The 19,599-nt window shown below is 38.6% G+C and overlaps 1 protein-coding gene across 2 annotated transcripts in view; it reads left to right on the top strand.

The window, feature by feature from the left end:
- Positions 1-19,599, top strand: part of LOC136873855 (cysteine dioxygenase type 1) — a 208,954-nt gene that overhangs the window by 117,051 nt on the left and 72,304 nt on the right. For both annotated transcript variants that reach the window (XM_067147142.2, XM_067147141.2), the window contains exon 2: positions 3,055-3,308. In XM_067147142.2, coding sequence (XP_067003243.1) covers positions 3,055-3,308 — 254 coding nt within the window. The remainder of the gene's footprint in view (positions 1-3,054; positions 3,309-19,599) is intronic.

Below are 19,599 nucleotides of genomic sequence, written 5' to 3'. Positions count from 1 at the left end.
TTTCTTTCTTTCTGAGCTAGTTATCGTCCATGTTTCACTTCCATACAATGCCACACTCCACACAAAAGTCTTCAAAAACATCTTTCTAATTCTGATATCAATGTTTGAAGTGAGCAAATTTCTTTTCTTAAGAAAGCTCTTCCTGGCTTGTGCTAGTCTGCATTTTATGTCCTCCTTACTTCTGCCATCGTTAGTTATTTTACTACCCAAATAACAATATTCATCTACTTCCTTTAAGACTTCATTTCCTAATCTTATATTTCTTACATCACCTGCCTTCGTTCGACTGCACTCCATTACTTTTGTTTTGGACTTATTTATTTTCATCTTGTACTCCTTACCCAAGACTTCTTCCATACCATTCAGCAACTTCTCGAGATCTTCTGCATTCTCAGATAAAATAACAATATCATCGGCAAATCTCAAGGTTTTGATTTCCTCTCCTTGGACTGTGATTCCCTTTCCAAATTTCTCTTTGATTTCCTTTACTGCCTGTTCTATGTAAAACATTGAAAAGGAGAGGGGACAAACTGCAGCCTTGCCTCACTCCTTTCTGGATTGCTGCTTCTTTTTCAAAGCCCTCGATTCTTATCACTGCAGACTGATTTTTATACAGATTGTAGATAATTCTTCGTTCTCGGTATCTGATCCCTATCATCTTCAGAATCATAAATAGCTTGGTCCAATCAACATTATCGAATGCCTTTTCTAGATCTACGAATGCCATGTACGTGGGCTTGTCCTTCTTGATTCGATCCTCTAAGATCAGACGTAAAGTCAGGATTGCTTCACGTGTTCCTACATTTCTTCTGAAGCCAAACTGATCTTCTCCCAACTCAGCTTCAACTTGTTTTTCCATTCTTCTGTAAATAATACGTGTTAATATTTTGCAGGAATGAGATACTAAACTAATGGTGCGGTAGTTTTCACACCTGTTAGCACCAGCTTTCTTGGGAACAGGTATAACAACATTCTTCCGAAAACCGGATGGGACTTCTCCTGTCTCCTACATCTTGCACACTAAATGAAATAACATTGCCATGCTGGTTTCTCCTAAGGCAGTCAGTAATTCAGAGGGAATGTCATAAATTCCAGCTGCCTTGTTCCTATTGAGGTCACTCACAGCTCTGTCAAACTCTGACCTCAAAATTGGGTCTCCCATTTCATCAGCATCAACAGCCTCTTCATGTTCCAGAACCAAATTATCTACATCTTTACCTTGATACAACTGTTGGATATGCTCCTGCCATCTTTCTGCTTTGTCTTCTTTCCCTAGAAGTGGCTTTCCATCTGAGCTCTTAATATTCATACACCTAGATTTCCTTTCTGCAAAGGTTTCCTTGATTTTCCTGTATGCAGCATCTACCTTTCCCAGGACCATACAGCCTTCAACATCCTTGCACTTCTCCTTCAGCCATTCTTCCTTAGCTACCTTGCACTTTCTATCCACTTGATTCTTTAATCGCCTGTATTCTTTTCTGCCCTCTTCATTTCTAGCATTCTTGTATTTTCGTCGTTCATCAATCAGGTCTAGTATCTCCTGAGTTATCCACTGATTCTTAGTTGATCTTTTCTTCCTTCCTAACATTTCTTCAGCAGCCCTACTGACTTCATTTTTCATGACTCTCCACTCTTCCTCTACAGTGTTTCCTTCAGCCTTTTCATTTAGTCCTTATGCAACGTGTTCCTTGAAACAATCCCTCACACTCTTTTCTTTCAACTTGTCTAGATCCCATCTTTTTGCATTCTTTCCTTTCTTCAATTTCTTCAACTTCAGATGGCATTTCATAACTAACAAGTTGTGGTCAGAGTCCACGTCTGCTCCTGGGAAAGTTTTGCAATCCAACACCTGGTTTCTGAATCTCTGCCTAATGATAATGAAGTCTATTTGATACCTTCCAGTGTCTCCAGGTCTCATCAACGTATACAGCCGTCATTTGTGGTGTTTGAACCAAGTATTGGCAAGGACTAAATTATGATCAGTGCAGAATTCGACCAGCCGACTTCCTCTTTCGTTCCTTTGTCCCAATCCAAATTCTCCTACTGTACTACCTTCTCTTCCTTGGCCTACCACTGCATTCCACTCTCCCATCACAATTAGATTCTCATCACCTTTTACATATTGTATTAAATCTTCTATCTCCTCGTATATTCTTTCAATTTCTTCATCATCCGCTGAACTAGTAGGCATATAGACCTGCACTATTGTGGTGGGCATTGGTTTGGTGTCTAGCTTGACGGCAATAATTCTTTCACTATGCTGGTCATAGTAGCTTACCCGCTGCCCTATTTTCTTATTCATTATTAAACCAACTCCTGCATTTACCCTGTTTGATTTTGTGTTGATAATTCGGTAGTCGCCTGACCAAAAATCTTGTTCTTCCTGCCAACGTACTTCACTTATACCAACTACATCTAACTTTAGCCGATCCATCTCCCTTTTCAGATTCTCAAACCTACCACAACAATTCAAACTTCTAACATTCCACCTCCGACTCGCAGAATGTCAGTATCCATCTTCCTGATGATCGCCCCCTCTTGTGTAGTCCCCACCCGGAGATCCGAATGGGGGACTAGTTTACCTCCAGAATATTTTACCCGGGAGGAAGCCATCATCAGTACATCATTCATACAGAGAGAGCTGCATGTCCTCGGGAGTTAGTTATGGCTGTAGTTTCCCGTTGCTTTCAGCCGTGTAGCAGTATCAACACAGCTAAGCCATGTTGAGTATTATTACAAGGCCGTATCAGTCAATTATCTAGACTGCCGCCCTTGCAACTACCGAAAGGCTGCTACCCCCCTTTTGATGAACCATTCGTTAGTCTGGTCTCTCAACAGATACCCATCCGATGTGGTTGCACCTGTGGCTCGGCTGCCTGCTTCAATGGGACACGCAAACCTCCCCACCGCGGCAAGGTCACATGGTTCACAGAGGAGGGGCTTTAATCATAGGTCCCTATTATTTTAATGTACTTCTTGAATTTTGCAAGTAAGTGTCCTAAACTGACGTTTATTTTAGCTTTTTTTTTTTTTTTTTTTTTTTTTATCCCTTAGATACACTAGAAACCTGGTTGATGAGGGAAATGGGAAATTCAATTTGATGATCCTCTGCTGGGGTGAAGGCCATGGTTCTGCAATCCACGACCATGCTGATGCACACTGCTTCATGAAGATACTGCAGGGTTCACTGAGTGAGGTTCGGTTTGCTTGGCCTGATGAGGAGATGGCAGGGGACATAACAGAGAACAGTCCTCTGAAGGAAATAGGCAGAGGACAACTAGACCTCAATGAAGTCTGTTACATCAACGGTGGGTTACATATTCAAAATATTTTTAAATTTACTGTTTAAGTAATATAAATGTGACGTCTGTTCCAGGCAATTCAACTTCCATTACGGCTGAAAGACTCAACCTACCTAAAATATTGTACATCAGACATCTTTGAACGTGCTGCTATTTAGCTTCTTTTCTCTGGCTTGATTTGAATAAATCCAGTTCATTATCTATTTTCTTACATTTCATAGCAATGCAGTAACAGCCATTCATCAGCAACATAGCACATTGTACAAAACACTGTATGTACGTATAAATGCCAGCGATCACCGGCCTTCTGTCAGTTTATCACGTGCATGCGTACAGAGTTGGAAGCTTCAAGCTAGGGCAAAGGGGATGTGAAAGTGTTAGTCCAATAATGGATTTATCTGAGGAAATTGTGGAGTTTCTAATAGCAGTTGAATAATATTTTTCGAGACTAACAAATGAAATGGACTCACCTTACCTCCACAAAATTCCATCAAAACAGATCATTACTCTTTGGCGGCACTGCATCTGAACTCCGTGATCATTCCTTTCTTAACTGCAAGCCAAACCTCAGGTGATGTCATCACCATCACATTCTCCACATTTCTATAAGCTTCCAACGTGTTCTTCTGCCCCCTCATGTTTCATTCCTCTCCACTTTACCCCCCTCTCTCCAACACACATAAATACTGCATTGAGCCGTCACCTCGATGAGACATTCTTTGACCTCTTGGAGAAAGAGGAGGATTTTCCTGGGGTTTGTCTTCAGTTCTGTATAATATTTTGTGTACCAGGACTATTTCTTGGAGGGCGATACATGAGGTATGAACATTTTACACCTTGTAATTAATCCCTATGGGGACTCTCATTACAGTTTAAAGCAGGTTTACAAGTGAGTATAAATACATGTCAATTCTTTGTCAAAGCTCATATTCTCTTTGGCAGTTAAAAGGGAAATGGATCTAAAATATTTAATATATTCTTTCAGCTATCTCTGCTAGAGACTTTGAATTTTCTACTGTATTTGTTATCATCATCTGACAAGGCAAATTTTGCAAGGTAAATGGAGTGGTTTCTTTCAAATGATGAAATTAGTAACTCTCAAGTCAGAATGCACGATACTGATTTTATTTAGCTCGAATCCTTACAGTTTGCATAAAATTATTTTCATGTTTTTTACCCGTATTGAACTTGACCAACAAATGGCAAATAAGTTAATATGGGAAGGACAGCTGATTCACAAAGTGATGGAACCAACCAGAGGGAAAAATATCCTAGATGTCATGCTGATAAAACCAGATGAGCTCTATAGGGAAACTGAAGTAATAGATGGTATTAGTGATCATGAAGCTGTTTTTGTGGTAGTTAAAAATAAATGTGATAGAAAGGAAGGTCTTAAAAGTAGGACTGTTAGGCAGTACCATATGGCTGATAAAGCAGGCATGAGGCAGTTTCTAAAAAGTAACTATGATTGGTGGAAAACGGTAAATAAAAATGTAAACAGACTCTGGGATGGGTTTAAAGAAATTGTTGAGGAATGTGAAAACAGGTTTGTACCATTAAGGGTGGTAAGGAATGGTAAAGACCCACCTTATTATAATAGAGAAATAAAGAAACTAAGAAGGAGGTGCAGACTGGAAAGAAATAGAGTTAGAAATGGCTGTGGAAGTGAGGAGAAATTGAAGGAACTTACTAGAAAATTGAATCTAGCAAAGAAGGCAGCTAAGGATAACATGATGGCAAGCATAATTGGCAGTCATACGAATTTTAGTGAAAAATGGAAGGGTATGTATAGGTATTTTAAGGCAGAAACAGGTTCCAAGAAGGACATTCCAGGAATAATTAATGAACAAGGGGAGTGTGTATGTGAGGATCTTCAAAAGGCAGAAGTATTCAGTCAGCAGTATGTAAAGATTGTTGGTTACAAGGATAATGTTGAGATAGAGGAGGAGACTAAGGCCAAAGAAGTAATAAAATTTACATATGATAACAATGACATTTACAATAAGATACAAAAGTTGAAAACTAGAAAAGCGGCTGGAATTGATCAGATTTCTGGGGATATACTAAAGACAATGGGTTGGGATATAGTACCATATCTGAAGTACTTATTTTATTATTGTTTGGTCGGAGGAGCTATACCAGATGAATGGAGAGTTGCTATAGTAGCCCCTGTGTATAAAGGAAAGGGTGATAGACATAAAGCTGAAAATTACAGGCCAGTAAGTTTGACATGCATTGTATGTAAGCTTTGGGAAGGTATTCTTTCTGATTATATTAGACATGTTTGTGAAATTAATAACTAGTTTGATAGAAGGCAATTCAGTTTTAGGAAAGGTTATTCCACTGAAGCTCAACTTGTAGGATTCCAGCAAGATATAGCAGATATCTTGGATTCTGGAGGTCAAATGGACTGTATCGCAATTGACCTGTCTAAAGCATTTGATAGGGTGGATCATGGGAGACTACTGGCAAAAATGAGTGCAATTGGACTAGACAAAAGAGTGACTGAATGGGTTGCTATATTTCTAGAAAATAGATCTCAGAGAATTAGGGTAGGTGAAGCTTTATCTGACCCTGTAATAATTAAGAGGGGAATTCCTCAAGGCAGTATTATCGGACCTTTAAGGGGCCCATTAACGTGCAATATTTTTGCGCAAAATGGATTGTGCAATACATTGTTAGCTGCCCATAGACGTGCAATATTATTGCGCAATATCGAGGTTTGTGCAATATAACTGATAGTGTGTACTAAATATTGAAGGGTTGTACAATATATTGTGCAAAGCGGTCACAGACGTACAATATGCGTTGCAATATATAGTCAGTCCATACCGTTATTTTGTTTGGTGAACATGTTGAGTGACACTGATCTTTGCTGCGTTTTGCTCGCCGTGGGCGTAAGTGCCAAAAAGAAGCAGAAACGGAAAAGGAGGACATGGGCCAAACAGTGGTTTCTGGACAGAGAAAGGTACACTCATGAAAATTTACTCACTGAACTGAGAAAATGCGAGCCAAATGATTTTCGAAACTCTCTGCGCATGAATGGTGAATTGTTTGATGAACTTATTGTTTTGGTTATGCCTCAAATCGAGGAAAAGAATACTATTACGCAGAGAATTGATTTTTTTTAATAACTTCTTGTTTATCGGCGTTCGGGTATTTTTCGCGATATTTATCAATAAGCACCTCGTACTGTTCACTTTTTTTTTAACGCGATTACTGTAATCTTTGCTCTTAACGTCCCATAGAGCCGGAAGGTCATGGTACACTTCGATAAACTCCAAAAGAAACTTTTTCTCCTCCTGTTTGTCTGCCATCGCGATACATTCTCCCCCACTTGATAACAACTGGCGGGAGGACGGGATATTGCACAAAATTGCCAACACACGGCACAGTATTTTGTGGTTTGTGCAATATATTTCAAACTTCTTTGATTTCGTACAATATATTGCACAACCCTTCAATACGAAGTACACACTATAAATTATATTGCACAATAATATTGCACGTCTATGGGCCCCTTTATGTTTTCTTATATATATAAAAGATATGATTAAAGGAGTAGAATCAGTGGTAAGGCTTTTTGCGGATGATGTTATTCTCTATAGAGTCCTCTCAGTTTTAATTACTGCGTTGATGGGGTGAAAGTTCTTTTTGGGGATAATTGTCAGTATTTAGGTGTTAATATAAGGAAAGATCTTCACTGGGGTAATCACATAAATGGGATTGTAAATAAAGGGTACAGATCTCTGCACATGGTTATGAGGGTGTTTAGGGGTTGTAGTAAGGATGTAAAGGAGAGGGCATATAAGTCTCTGGTAAGACCCCAACTAGAGTATGGTTCCAGTGTATGGGACCCTCACCAGGATTACCTGATTCAAGAACTGGAAAAAATCCAAAGAAAAGCAGCTCGATTTGTTCTGGGTGATTTCCGACAAAAGAGTAGCGTTACAAAAATGTTGCAATGTTTGGGTTGGGAAGAATTGAGAGAAAGAAGAAGAGCTGCTCGACTAAGTGGTATGTGATATAGATGTTGATTCCCATAGGGAATCTGAAATATTTGTCCTGAATGAGTAAATTTATAATACCAATATAAATGGTCCGTTATTGGACATTATAAATTTTCCAGCTAACTCATTCTTGGTTGCCAGCGTTTCACCCTCGTGTGCTAGGGTGGGCTCATCAGTTGGTACCTAGCACACCTACCAATACGCTGGCTAGTGCATACCGTGGAGGCCACTGCGTAGGCTAACTGGAGCCACCGGCAGTGCCAATGCACTAAGAGACTTGGTCTCATTATCAAAAATTGATGCCTGCTTGGCCATCAGATGATATAGATGTTGATTCCCATAGGGAATCTGAAATATTTGTCCTGAATGAGTAAATTTATAATACCAATATAAATGGTCCGTTATTGGACATTATAAATTTTCCAGCTAACTCATTCTTGGTTGCCAGCGTTTCGCCCTCGTGTGCTAGGGTGGGCTCATCAGTTGGTACCTAGCACACCTACCAATACGCTGGCTAGTGCATACCGTGGAGGCCACTGCGTAGGCTAACTGGAGCCACCGGCAGTGCCAATGCACTAAGAGACTTGGTCTCATTATCAAAAATTGATGCCTGCTTGGCCATCAGATGATATAGATGTTGATTCCCATAGGGAATCTGAAATATTTGTCCTGAATGAGTAAATTTATAATACCAATATAAATGGTCCGTTATTGGACATTATAAATTTTCCAGCTAACTCATTCTTGGTTGCCAGCGTTTCGCCCTCGTGTGCTAGGGTGGGCTCATCAGTTGGTACCTAGCACACCTACCAATACGCTGGCTAGTGCATACCGTGGAGGCCACTGCGTAGGCTAACTGGTATTATAAATTTACTCATTCAGGACAAATATTTCAGATTCCCTATGGGAATCAACATCTATATCATCTGATGGCCAAGCAGGCATCAATTTTTGATAATGAGACCAAGTCTCTTAGTGCATTGGCACTGCCGGTGGCTCCAGTTAGCCTACGCAGTGGCCTCCACGGTATGCACTAGCCAGCGTATTGGTAGGTGTGCTAGGTACCAACTGATGAGCCCACCCTAGCACACGAGGGCGAAACGCTGGCAACCAAGAATGAGTTAGCTGGAAAATTTATAATGTCCAATAACGGACCATTTATATTGGTATTATAAGTGGTATGTTCCGAGCTGTCAGTGGAGAGATGGCGTGGAATGACATTAGTAGACGAATAAGTTTGAATAGCGTTTATAAAAAAAGGGAAGATCACAATATGAAGATAAAGTTTGAATTCAAGAGGACAAACTGGGGCAAATATTCATTTATAGGAAGGGGAGTTAGGGAGTGGAATAAATTACCAAGGGAGATGTTCAATAAATTTCCAATTTCTTGGAATTCATTTAGGAAAAGGCTAGGAAAACAACAGATAGGGAATCTGCCACCTGGGCAACTGCCCTAAATGCAGATCAGTATTGATTGATTGATTGATTAATACTAATTTATACATAAAAATGTTTATTGTCTTTAGAATGACATTTTATTACAATATAACACTAACAGGGACATGTTTCGCTCATTATATCGAGAATCTTCAGCCTCATATGAACAAAATCTCCAAGGATAAGTCTTTATATTGAACCTCCGTATAATTAATTTGTTCATTAAAATTGTTTTACATTTTCTCAACTGAACTGAAAGCACAACAAAGGAGATAAACATTGCAAGTTTAATCCTTTAACATCATTAATTCCAAACAGGGCATTTAAACTTAGAAAAAATAACTTAGCACTAAATAGTGTTAGTAGAAACTGGAAATTAAAAGATTTTTAGCCAAATCTTACAGATGTTTAGAACATTGCTATGACTTGCACAAATTTAACGAAGAAATTAATTATAAGAAGGTTCAATATAAAGACTTAACCTTTGAGATTTTGGTCAAACGAGGCTGAAAATGCTCAATATAATGACCGAAACAAGTCCCTGTAGTGTTATGTTGTAATAAAATGTCCTTCTATAGACAATAAACATTTTTATGTATTGAATTAGGTAGAAAATAAAAACAAGAATTGTAACAATCCTTACAGTTTCTCGGCAATTGCCTATTTTGATACAGGCTTTGTCATTTCCTCTCTTGTAGTTGTTTTTGGTATAAAATTAACCTTCTTAGACTGCGCGTTGAGATATCATCTTGGGTATCTTAAAATGCTTGCTTGCTTGCTTGCTTGCTTGCTTGCTTGCTTGCTTGCTTGCTTGCTTGCTTGCTTGCTTGCTTGCTTGCTTGCTTGCTTGCTTGCTTGCTTTACAAAAATTTTAAAAGTCATCTTACCTGTAATGTAAATCACTCATCTTTACAATTCAATTCGCTATAACCAAACTGAGTTGATGGTGTTTTTATGCCTGCATCTATCAGCACTAATCACCACTGATCTGCATACAGAGCAGTAGCCCAGGTGATAGATTCCTTTTCACCTTGTTTCCCTAGCCTTTCCTTAAATAATTTCAAGAAATTTGGAAATAGTGTTAATATTTCCCTTGGTAAATTATTTCAACTCCCAACTCTTCTTTCACATAAATTAATATTTGCCCCAATTTGTCATCTTGAATTCCAACTTTATCTTCATATTGTGATCTTTCTTAATTCTAAAAACACCAATCAGACTTATTTGTCTACTAATGTTATTTTACATCATATCTCCAATGACAGGGTGGAACACACTGGTTAGTCAAACAAGTCATCTCCTTTCCCCCTAGTTTTCCCAGCCCAAACTTTGCAACATTTTCATAATGCTACTCTTTTGCTGGAAATCACCCAGAGCAAGTTGAGCTATTTTTCTTTGGATTTTTCTAGTCCTCGAATAAAGTAATCTGGTGAGGGTTCCATACATGCGAACCATCACGATCATATTAAGCCGGGTATCGACTGCATGCGGCTGCCGCGCATATCTGTTCGAGCGCGGCAAACTCTTTCGTTTGTGTTAAGCATAACACCATGTTTGTGATGCCAGAGTCGAGTGCGGCAGCCTCGCGCGGCAGGTGATCGACACTGGTTCCACAGTTCGCGTGCAAACACTATGAGTACTGCACATGCAGACGTATTGTAATGAAACACACGAAGCATCCACAGTATCGTTGGGTGTATTTTTGTTGGCCATGAAGTAGAATTCCTTGAAAGCAAACCACTTGGATACGTAAACAGTAACTGCATCTGTAAATAACGAGAGACTTTTTAATCCGAGACTTTTCTGTATGACGCCAATAAAGTTGAAATTTTCTTCTTTAATTCTTGAACTGGCATTTTCTTTTCCTCACACGTTCCCATAATATGTTGACAGCATTTTAATCAGTACAGTGGTTCTACTTCAGATACTGACAACACGAACACTGTTCACGTACTGAACCACTATAAAATTATTATGTATCCGTGATCCGATATACAGTAAATACGTAGAAAGAGACAAAAATGTTGGTCGGTCGGTCACTTGCTTTCTTGGCTTACGCTGCGTGAACCATCAACGATAGACCCCAAGTGTAAGCGTACGAAATGTAGAGCATAGAATCCTCTACAAAAAAGTCTGGGATGGCACATACCTATTTCCAACCGGCTGCCCTCTAGAAGCGACTTAATGCTACAGGCATAGATATCAAGGATAATTTAATAAAAAACCACCTATTCAATACTTTCCACGTTTAATGTGGTTATTATCTACATGATTTTATGTAGACTTATTTGGTCAGGTACATGTTTCACCCATTATTTTGGGCATCTTCAGCCTGTAAACAACCTTTAGGTCAAGGTTTGGGACCTTTTTAACCAATATAAACATACCAATATATACACTATATACAACATATACATTATATACAATATATACAAACATAAGTCAATACAGTAAAGTTTTTTGGTCCTAATCTATCTAATATGGAAAATGTCCAAAACTAAAATGGATCTTCTTTTCGGTGAAGAGGATTGCATATCGGGGTTTATGTGACCCCTATATCATATTAAGTTCTTGACGTATCGTGTCTGGTGACAGGATGTGTCGTCAACAATAAGTGGAGATTTGAACTGATTGTAGGTTGGTCAAGATTGAAAATATAAATTTAAATTAAATGTGTTTTAACTTGGCAGTTCTATTCTGGTTAACTTAAAATGTTCAAAACTAAAAATAAAATGAAACGGATCTTCTTTTTTCTTGAGAAGGGGTGATATTAAAACTGGAGCTTGTTTGACCCACAATTTTCATTTTCATGTTCTTGACGTAACTAATATTTAAATGTGTTGTCGTGCACAAGTGGAGATTCAAAAGCCGATTGTTGTAGGTAGACTGGTCAAAAACGTTGTGAATGAAACTGTTAGCGTCTTGACTTTGGGTCTCATGTAACGTCAAGGAATTGACAAGAGTACAATATTTAGCTGTTTCATAGTTTTAGGCTGCTGCTTAATTGGGAAGAAACATCCTAGACACTTGATACAGTCTTGTGTGAAAATCATTCCCGTTGATGTGTTGCTTGGTCTTTGGGAGGGATCTTAAGAATATCTGTAATGAAGTAGAAAAATAATTTTGAATTAAAAATTTTTGAGCACGCGTTGTGATAAAATGTATTAAATTAACACCTCTTAACTGTAAAATGACTTACTTGTTCAGTTAATACTAGATGGATCTGTCTGTTCCGGCAGCGCCTGTCTTATCACCATTTCTACTCCTGGTGTTGTACTGGTGCGGTAATGGAGGGGCGGGGCATGGAGGGAGAGCGGGGGTAGGCTGGTCTATGGGCGTGTGTGCTGTTGCTGGAGGGGAGTTTCTAGAAGCAATATGGGCGGGTTTAACTTTTGGCATGATGGATGAAGCATTTGAGTGTGGAGATTTAAATAATTGAGGGATTTTGTTTTGATCTGAATTCACGATATTAATTAATCTAGGTGTTAATTCGTACAAAGGATTTTTAATTTCATTGACGTCATTGAGATTTTCATTTTTATTGTAGGTTTGGTCTAAAAAGATGTGTAGGTTTTCCAGTTCATTCATTAATTTCCCTTTACCTATGCTTCTAATGATGGCAAGATCTTTCTCTATGGATGTAAAGTGATGGCCCGTTTCTCTCATATGTTGGCTCATCGCTGAGTATTTATTGTGTTTTTGAGCGTTATAATGTTCCAGATATCTCGTGTTAAAGCTGCGGCCAGTCTGTCCGATATAAGAAAAACCACATTGTGTACATGTTAGTTTATATATGCCGGACCTTGAATAATGGTTGCTATTGTGATTGACCTTGTTGTGGTTAAAAAATATGTTTCGATTAGTGTTAACTGTCCTGAAGGCTATATTGATATTGTGCTTCTTTAAAGTATTTGCGATCTGATGGACGGCTGGGTTGTTATATGTAAATGTGGCGAAACTAGTTTTTTTAGGTTTTTCTGGGATGAGGTTAGTGGACAATTTAATTTTGATTTTATTAATCAAATGGTTGACCATATCTATTTTAAACCCGTTGAGTTGAGCAAGATTCCTTATGTACTTCAGTTCAATTTTTAAATTGTTGGGAGAAAGAGGAATTTTTAAAGCTCTATAAATTAAATTATAGAAAGAGGCTTGTTTTTGGGACTTGGGGTGTAGGGATGAATTCATAATAGTTAAGGGAGAGTGTGTAGGTTTCCTGTATATTAAAAAATCGAAGGTATTATGTCCGCGTGTAATAGTTAAGTCCAAAAAGTTTAATGAGTTCCTAACCTCATCCTCTTTAGTAAACTTAACATTGGGGTCAATTTTGTTTAGGGACTCCAAGATCTCGTCACTATTAGTGACATTTTTGTCGAAAATTATGAAGGTATCGTCTACAAATCTCAGCCATAAACATACGCCTTTTATTTGTGTTATAATTTTTGTGTGTTCTATTGTGTCCATATAAATTTATGCTACAGTCCGCAGTAAAAAGTATAACTCCTTAAAATTAAATAAATATTTTGATATTATCCTCAAGTTCCTCATCAAAATAAATTGTCTGACATCCTCCAGTATATTATAAGGATTACAATAACCTTGTCAGGACATTATTTGCATGAATGGTTCAGAAGTTATGAGCATTTTAGACTGTAGTGGTAATACGTGTCAGCAGGATGGGAGAGCGCTGTCTCATGTCACATGACGTCACGCAGAAGGTGGACAGGGAGAGAAACAAGTGAGCGCGATGCGGGAAGAGACCCCTCTGCCAACACCCGTCTCAACTGAACGAACACAGCGCACTGAAATCCCTTTGCCGCGGGACAAGAGACCACTCCGATTTGGCTCGACCCGCACCTAATTCGAGCGCAACGAACACTGCCGCAGTCGATACCCGGCTTTAGAGACTTATATGCCCTCTCCTTTACATCTTTACTACAAGTCCTAAATACCCTTATAACCATTCATGTGATTACTGCAATAAAGATCTATCCTTATATAAAGGGCACTAGGGAAGTTTCGCAATGTGAGTGAACGCTTTAGACTTTTTCAAAATAATTTCCACCACATTCAATACACTGAACCAACTCTGCCACTTTTCTTTGGTTACATTTTCACACTCTTGATCCCATGCTGCCAGAAGCCCCTCTTCGGATGAAAAACGCCGCCCTTTCAGCTTTATCTTCACTTCTGGGAAGAGTGTGAAGTCACATGGGGCAAGATCAGGACTGTATGGAGGGTGATCAAGCACAGTCAACACTGATCTGGCAAGAAAATCCATTGTTACATTAGCACGATGTGCTGGAGCATTGCCATGATGCAAAAGCCAAGTGTTGAGCCGAGACCTTGGACGGAGCTGCTTGAGAGCCTTGATGACCTGAGGCAGACAAGTCTCACTGTATCACTTCGCAGTAACTGTATTACACCTAGGTACTTACAGTGACCCCTATAAGGAAATTTCACCCCATCAACACAGTACGGTAATTAAAATTGAGAGGTCTTTTCCTTTTTGTGAAACTCACAACCTGACTTTTCACCCCGTTTAGCATCATACCGTTACCTGCTGTCCATCTCATAACATTTGTCAAGGTCTTTTTGCAGATGGTCATAACCTTGTAACTTATTTATTACTCTATACAGAATAACATCATGTGCAAAAAGCATTATCTCTTATTCCAGCTCTTTACTCATATCATTTATTTATATATATATATAAAACTTAAAGATATAATAATACTGACTTGAAGAATTCCCCTCTTAATGATTACAGGATTTGATAATGCTTCACCTACTCTAATTCTCTGAGTTCTGTTTCATAGAAATACAGTCAGTCACTCTTTTGTCTAGCCCAATGGCACTCATTTTTTACAGCAGTCACCCATAATTTACCCTATCAAAAGGCTCAGATAGGTCAATTGCGATACAATCCATTTGACCTCTTGAATCTAAAACATCCTCTATAGCTTGCTGGAATCCTGCAAGTTGAGCTTCAATGGAATAACTTTTCCTAAACCCATATCAAACCAGTTGGTAATTTTACAAACATATCTCATACAATCAGAAAGAATTGATCTATTTGCGTACATGTTCTGCCTACTTTGACTAAATCCACTGTTGTGCCAGTACTCAGCAGCTTTGTGGCTAGATCTGTTTGAGGACATTATTTTAATTATGTCCATTCTTAAATGAGTAGTTTGAGTTAAAAGCTGACTTTTAACTGAACATCAGAAATGGGTGGGAATTTGATTTGAAAGCGAACTATTTTTGTCCCTTGCCACTCAATGCAGTAATCATGTACTGTAATTCTTCAGGTATTTCTCCTAAGCTGCTGAAGTCACTAGCGGTGAGCTGAGTTGGGGGTCAATGCTTCGACCTTCATACGTATGCATGTGTTCTTTCTTTTCCTGTTATGTTAGTATGAGAGAAGTTTGCTGCTAACACAGTTGTTTATCATTTATTATGTTTCCAGATATAAACCATATCAAGTCAAGCTCACTGATTTTGGAAGCAGTAAATCAAAAATGACTTCCTAGACCCAGAAAGGAAGAAAGTCTAATTTAGAAAGGTGGGAGTGAAGTTTGTAATGATCACGTGTGTTACTATGAAGGTGGGGGAATAAATAAGGTTAGGAGAAGTGCATACCAGTACTGTATCATGTTGCATGATAATTTTGATACTGGAATCTTGAACCTCGATATGATGAACACTTCAAAAGTAACATTTCCCTTGCCATTTGATTTTGTACTTTCATTTCTCCCTTTATCACAAGTAGTATCTCCTTTGGGGATTCTAAAAGACTTATCTAAATCAGTTGGGTCACCCTCATCGCAGTAGTCAACTTTCCAATCCAAGTTAACACTATATCCTAAATAATAATAATAATAATAATAATAATAATAATAATAATAATAATAATAATAATAATAATAATAATAATAATAATAATAATAATTGTATGGCCTCAGGTACCATGTGCAGACATTTCAATTTGACGCCATCTTGCTGTCTGCTCATCAATTTCGACATTCCGTTTTACTCTAGGCCTACTAGATGGCAGACCGAGTAAACCGAAACTCTTTTTTGGATGTCTCTGGCTGAGATTTAATGAATTTTGTCCGGCAAACATCAAATGTGTCACCAGAGATCTTTTACATGCCAACAGCGTATAACATGGATGTTCAATGGACTTTTTTCGCCCTTCAAAAATCTGATTACCTCTGCCGGGTTTGAACCCGCTATCTTGATATCCCGAAGCTGACACTCTACCACTGATCCACAGAGGCAGCTACTGTAGCCTTTATTTATTACTGCTACCACCAAAGTCTAGAACTGTCACTATGTCAATTTCTTTACATTCCATTTCTTGAAAATACTGAGTCCTGCCAGGTAGAGGAACTTCCTCTACCATTTTCTTTCTTTGATAAGACAAAGAAGATACTAATGGCCTTATTTATTTAAATATACAGCTTTAGTTAGGCAGCTTCTTCTCAACAATACCTGAAATTTTGAGTTGCCATCAACTTTTGTTTTAGGAAAGAAGATTTTTCAAAATCATGCACATCGATATGCTTGGAACAAATCATACTGTATTTTGTAGGCTTAAAACCATGTCTGTTTAACTTGCATTCCCATAACTTGAATCTGCTTGGGAATATTTCACAATTGAGAAACATGTACCTTTCCCACATACTGAATTACATTTATAAACATAGCACTGTTGAGGCATTTTGTTTAAATATTTTGATGATGATGCTTGTTGTTTAAAGGGGCCTCACATCTAGGTCATCGGGCCCTAATGGTATGAAATGACATGAAATGTAATGACAATTTAAAATTCTAAAATCATTCACTGACCAGAATTCAAAACTATAACCGGCTGATAGTTTGCTGTCATCCCTGAGTTTCTTCCCTTTAGGATTAGAGTAATTTTTGCCATTTTCCACTTTTTCGGGAAGCGGATGTCTTTAAAAGAAACATGCATGAAGATTAATTGAGCAACCAGTATGTCAGCACAGCCCTTGATTATGTATGCTGGAATGTCATCAGGTCCACTGGATTTCTTAGGTTTTAACATTTTATTAATAACTATTCTTACTTCATCTAATGTTATGTGAGTGGTGTTCTATTCATCGACTCTGGAAAGAACAGAAACTTCATTCACAGAAAGATGTTCCACGTTATAAGTAAAATCCGTGTTCACATACACCGATAAGAAATACTTAGAAAACCCGTCTGCAATGTTTGCAAGTGTATAACAATTTTCATTCATAAAAATGAGTTGTCACATGAGTGTGATTCCCACTTACTTTTAACATACGTCAAAAACTGACTAATATTATTCTTAACTCCATTTTCTAAATTATGAATATAAACAGCACAAGCCACTGTAATTTCATGGGGCCGATGACCTTCGATGTTAGGCCCCTTAAAACAACAAGCATCATCATCATCATGTAATTTCATTTTCAGTTCCGATCGAAACTGTCTAAATCTCTTATCGTCATTGTACCGGGTGGTACACCTCCACGCCGCTAATTCAAACTTTGCGCCAGTTGAAACTCCTCTACTGGAGGAAGTCTGAACTTTATCTACAGTGTTAATTCTCAAGTTTCTCAGAAGACGTCCCTACTTGTAAATTTTGAAGTTTCTGAACTGGGTCATTTTCGATGTATTTTTGTTTTGCCTGTAGTATGAAGTGTGGACATTCTCTTCCAGATGGCACTACTGAAGGACTACAATTATGCACCCTAGTGCGAAGTGAAAGAACTGTGTTTTTGGGGAAATTTTGGATTCATAAGTTTGTTCTTTGTTAAATTTCTTTCAGTTATTGTTTAAGTTGGCAATATTAACCCTTTCTTTCCGCCAGTTTTGAATTCGACCAATAAGGAATTTCTGTAATTAATTTTCCACCAATAATGTGTTTCTTCTTCATCTAGTGTACGGGTTTTCATTGTTAGCCAATAAAATGATTGTGGGCGGGTGTTCTCATTCCTGAAACGCCTCGAACTATCCACGAGGGTATATAAACTGCTGATTTTCGGGTCTCCGCGCCACTTCAGTAACATCTATCCTTGTGTAAATTATGTAGCAGGGGGCGGGAAGCGCCTCTTTCTTCGGGCAGCAGTTCAACCACCAGGTAATGGCCTTTTAATAACTTCTTTTCTTGCTAGCTCAGCAGTTTAACTCTCGGGGCAGGTCCGAAGCCTTTACCATGTAACTTTCCTCTAAAATGTAAAGACACTTGATATCAATTCTATCCTTTTAAACTACAAATTGGGACAGAGAGTGCTTAACCCTCTCGAGCTCCCACTCATATTGCTTTGAGGTGAACTTATTTTCAAAACCGTTTCTTCCCTTCTAGTGTAATGTAAATCGTTTTCTTATATAAGTCACCTCTTTAGTATGGGATTAGCCCTTGCATGAGTGGCCTAGTGCCAGGTAGGTTTTAGTAAAGTATATTAGGAGTGCAGTTTTGCCTCCTCTCAAGTTGGTATTGTGGAGGCCATGTAATATTTCTGTTTCTTCACTGAATAGGCCTCAGTAGGTTGGGTATTTTTACCCCTGTGTATATGTCCTTGGAGGACAGCTTGAACGTGGAGTTTGGTGTGGCCTTTGATAGGCTTGAACTTAAGAGCGAGTCGCTCTTTCTTAAAATTTGGTTCTGCGTGCCTCGAGGAGGCTTTACTGTGTAGTTGGGAGCAAGTGCTTCTGGGCATGATTGGGGTTTTCTGCCCCTTTGTCGAATCTTGTATTTGGGTAAAGCTGGACTAATTGCTCAAGAATTGTGAGTCCGGGGCTCAAAGCCCAAATTCTGTAAAAACTGTAATTGTACATTCTTAAATTGTTGATATTCAACTGTGTTTCTGTTATTCTTGTTATTTCTTGATCTTGATAAGAAAATATAACCTTGTTAGATTTTATCTTAATTTTAATTTCGTATTTTGAGACCAGTTCACCCCCGCACCTTCTTTCACCTCTGCACATCCAAAAAACTCGGTAACAAGTGGTAGCAGAGCGTGGTTGAATGGGTCTTAATTTAGCCCCTTTTGACGGCTAAACATAGCTTTGATTTGAACTCTAACAATTTTCTCAGTTGCTGGAATTTTTGTTTATTTGCCTTTCTCAAAAATTTGCTCTCATCATATCCGGCCCTCGCGAGGTCCTCCATCCTTTCTATTTGCGTAAAGAGGAATTAATTTATGAATTATCTCTCAGAAACGTTCAATCTAGAGGCACGGTTGCAGTCGACTCCAATAAGCTAAAAGATTCCCTTGATTTACCTATTACCATCCCGACTTTGGGAGAAAAACAGATTGACGATGCTCTCTCCACGATCAATGACAATACTACTGAGCTAGCATCTGTAGTTAGTTTTTTTGAAGTAAGTGATCCATCTCCTAATCAACTCAAAAGAGTACAGGCTAAGTTGTACCACTTTTATAATAGGGTATGTGATCTATTGTCTCTGAAGTTAAATGACGTTCAGGGTAAGGAAGCTAGCGCCCTTGCCGAAAACTTGTCTCAAATGTCTGGTAAAGTTAGTCAGTTGTTATCTGGACCTGCCATCCCTAAAGTCGACCAACCTATGGTAGTAAATATTGTTAGTGGGGAGGATTCCTCGAAAGAGGAAAGAAGTAGTACTGAGGCGACAACCCAACGTACATCTGCCCCATCAGAAAATATGTCAGACCGTCGCAAGTCCATTCCACCCTTTGTGTTAAATAATGCTCCTTCCGAATCTGCTTCTCCGCCACTTAGGCCCCTTCCTACTACGTCTCCGGGTTTCAGCAGTTTATACAGATGTCGATTCCCATAGGGGATGTGTAATATTTGTTCCGAATGAGTAAA

This window comes from Anabrus simplex, chromosome 5 (assembly GCF_040414725.1).
Source record: "Anabrus simplex isolate iqAnaSimp1 chromosome 5, ASM4041472v1, whole genome shotgun sequence".
Taxonomy (NCBI): Eukaryota; Metazoa; Arthropoda; class Insecta; order Orthoptera; family Tettigoniidae; genus Anabrus; species Anabrus simplex.
Note: the sequence above shows the minus strand (reverse complement) of the source record. Positions and strands in the feature narration are given on the sequence as shown.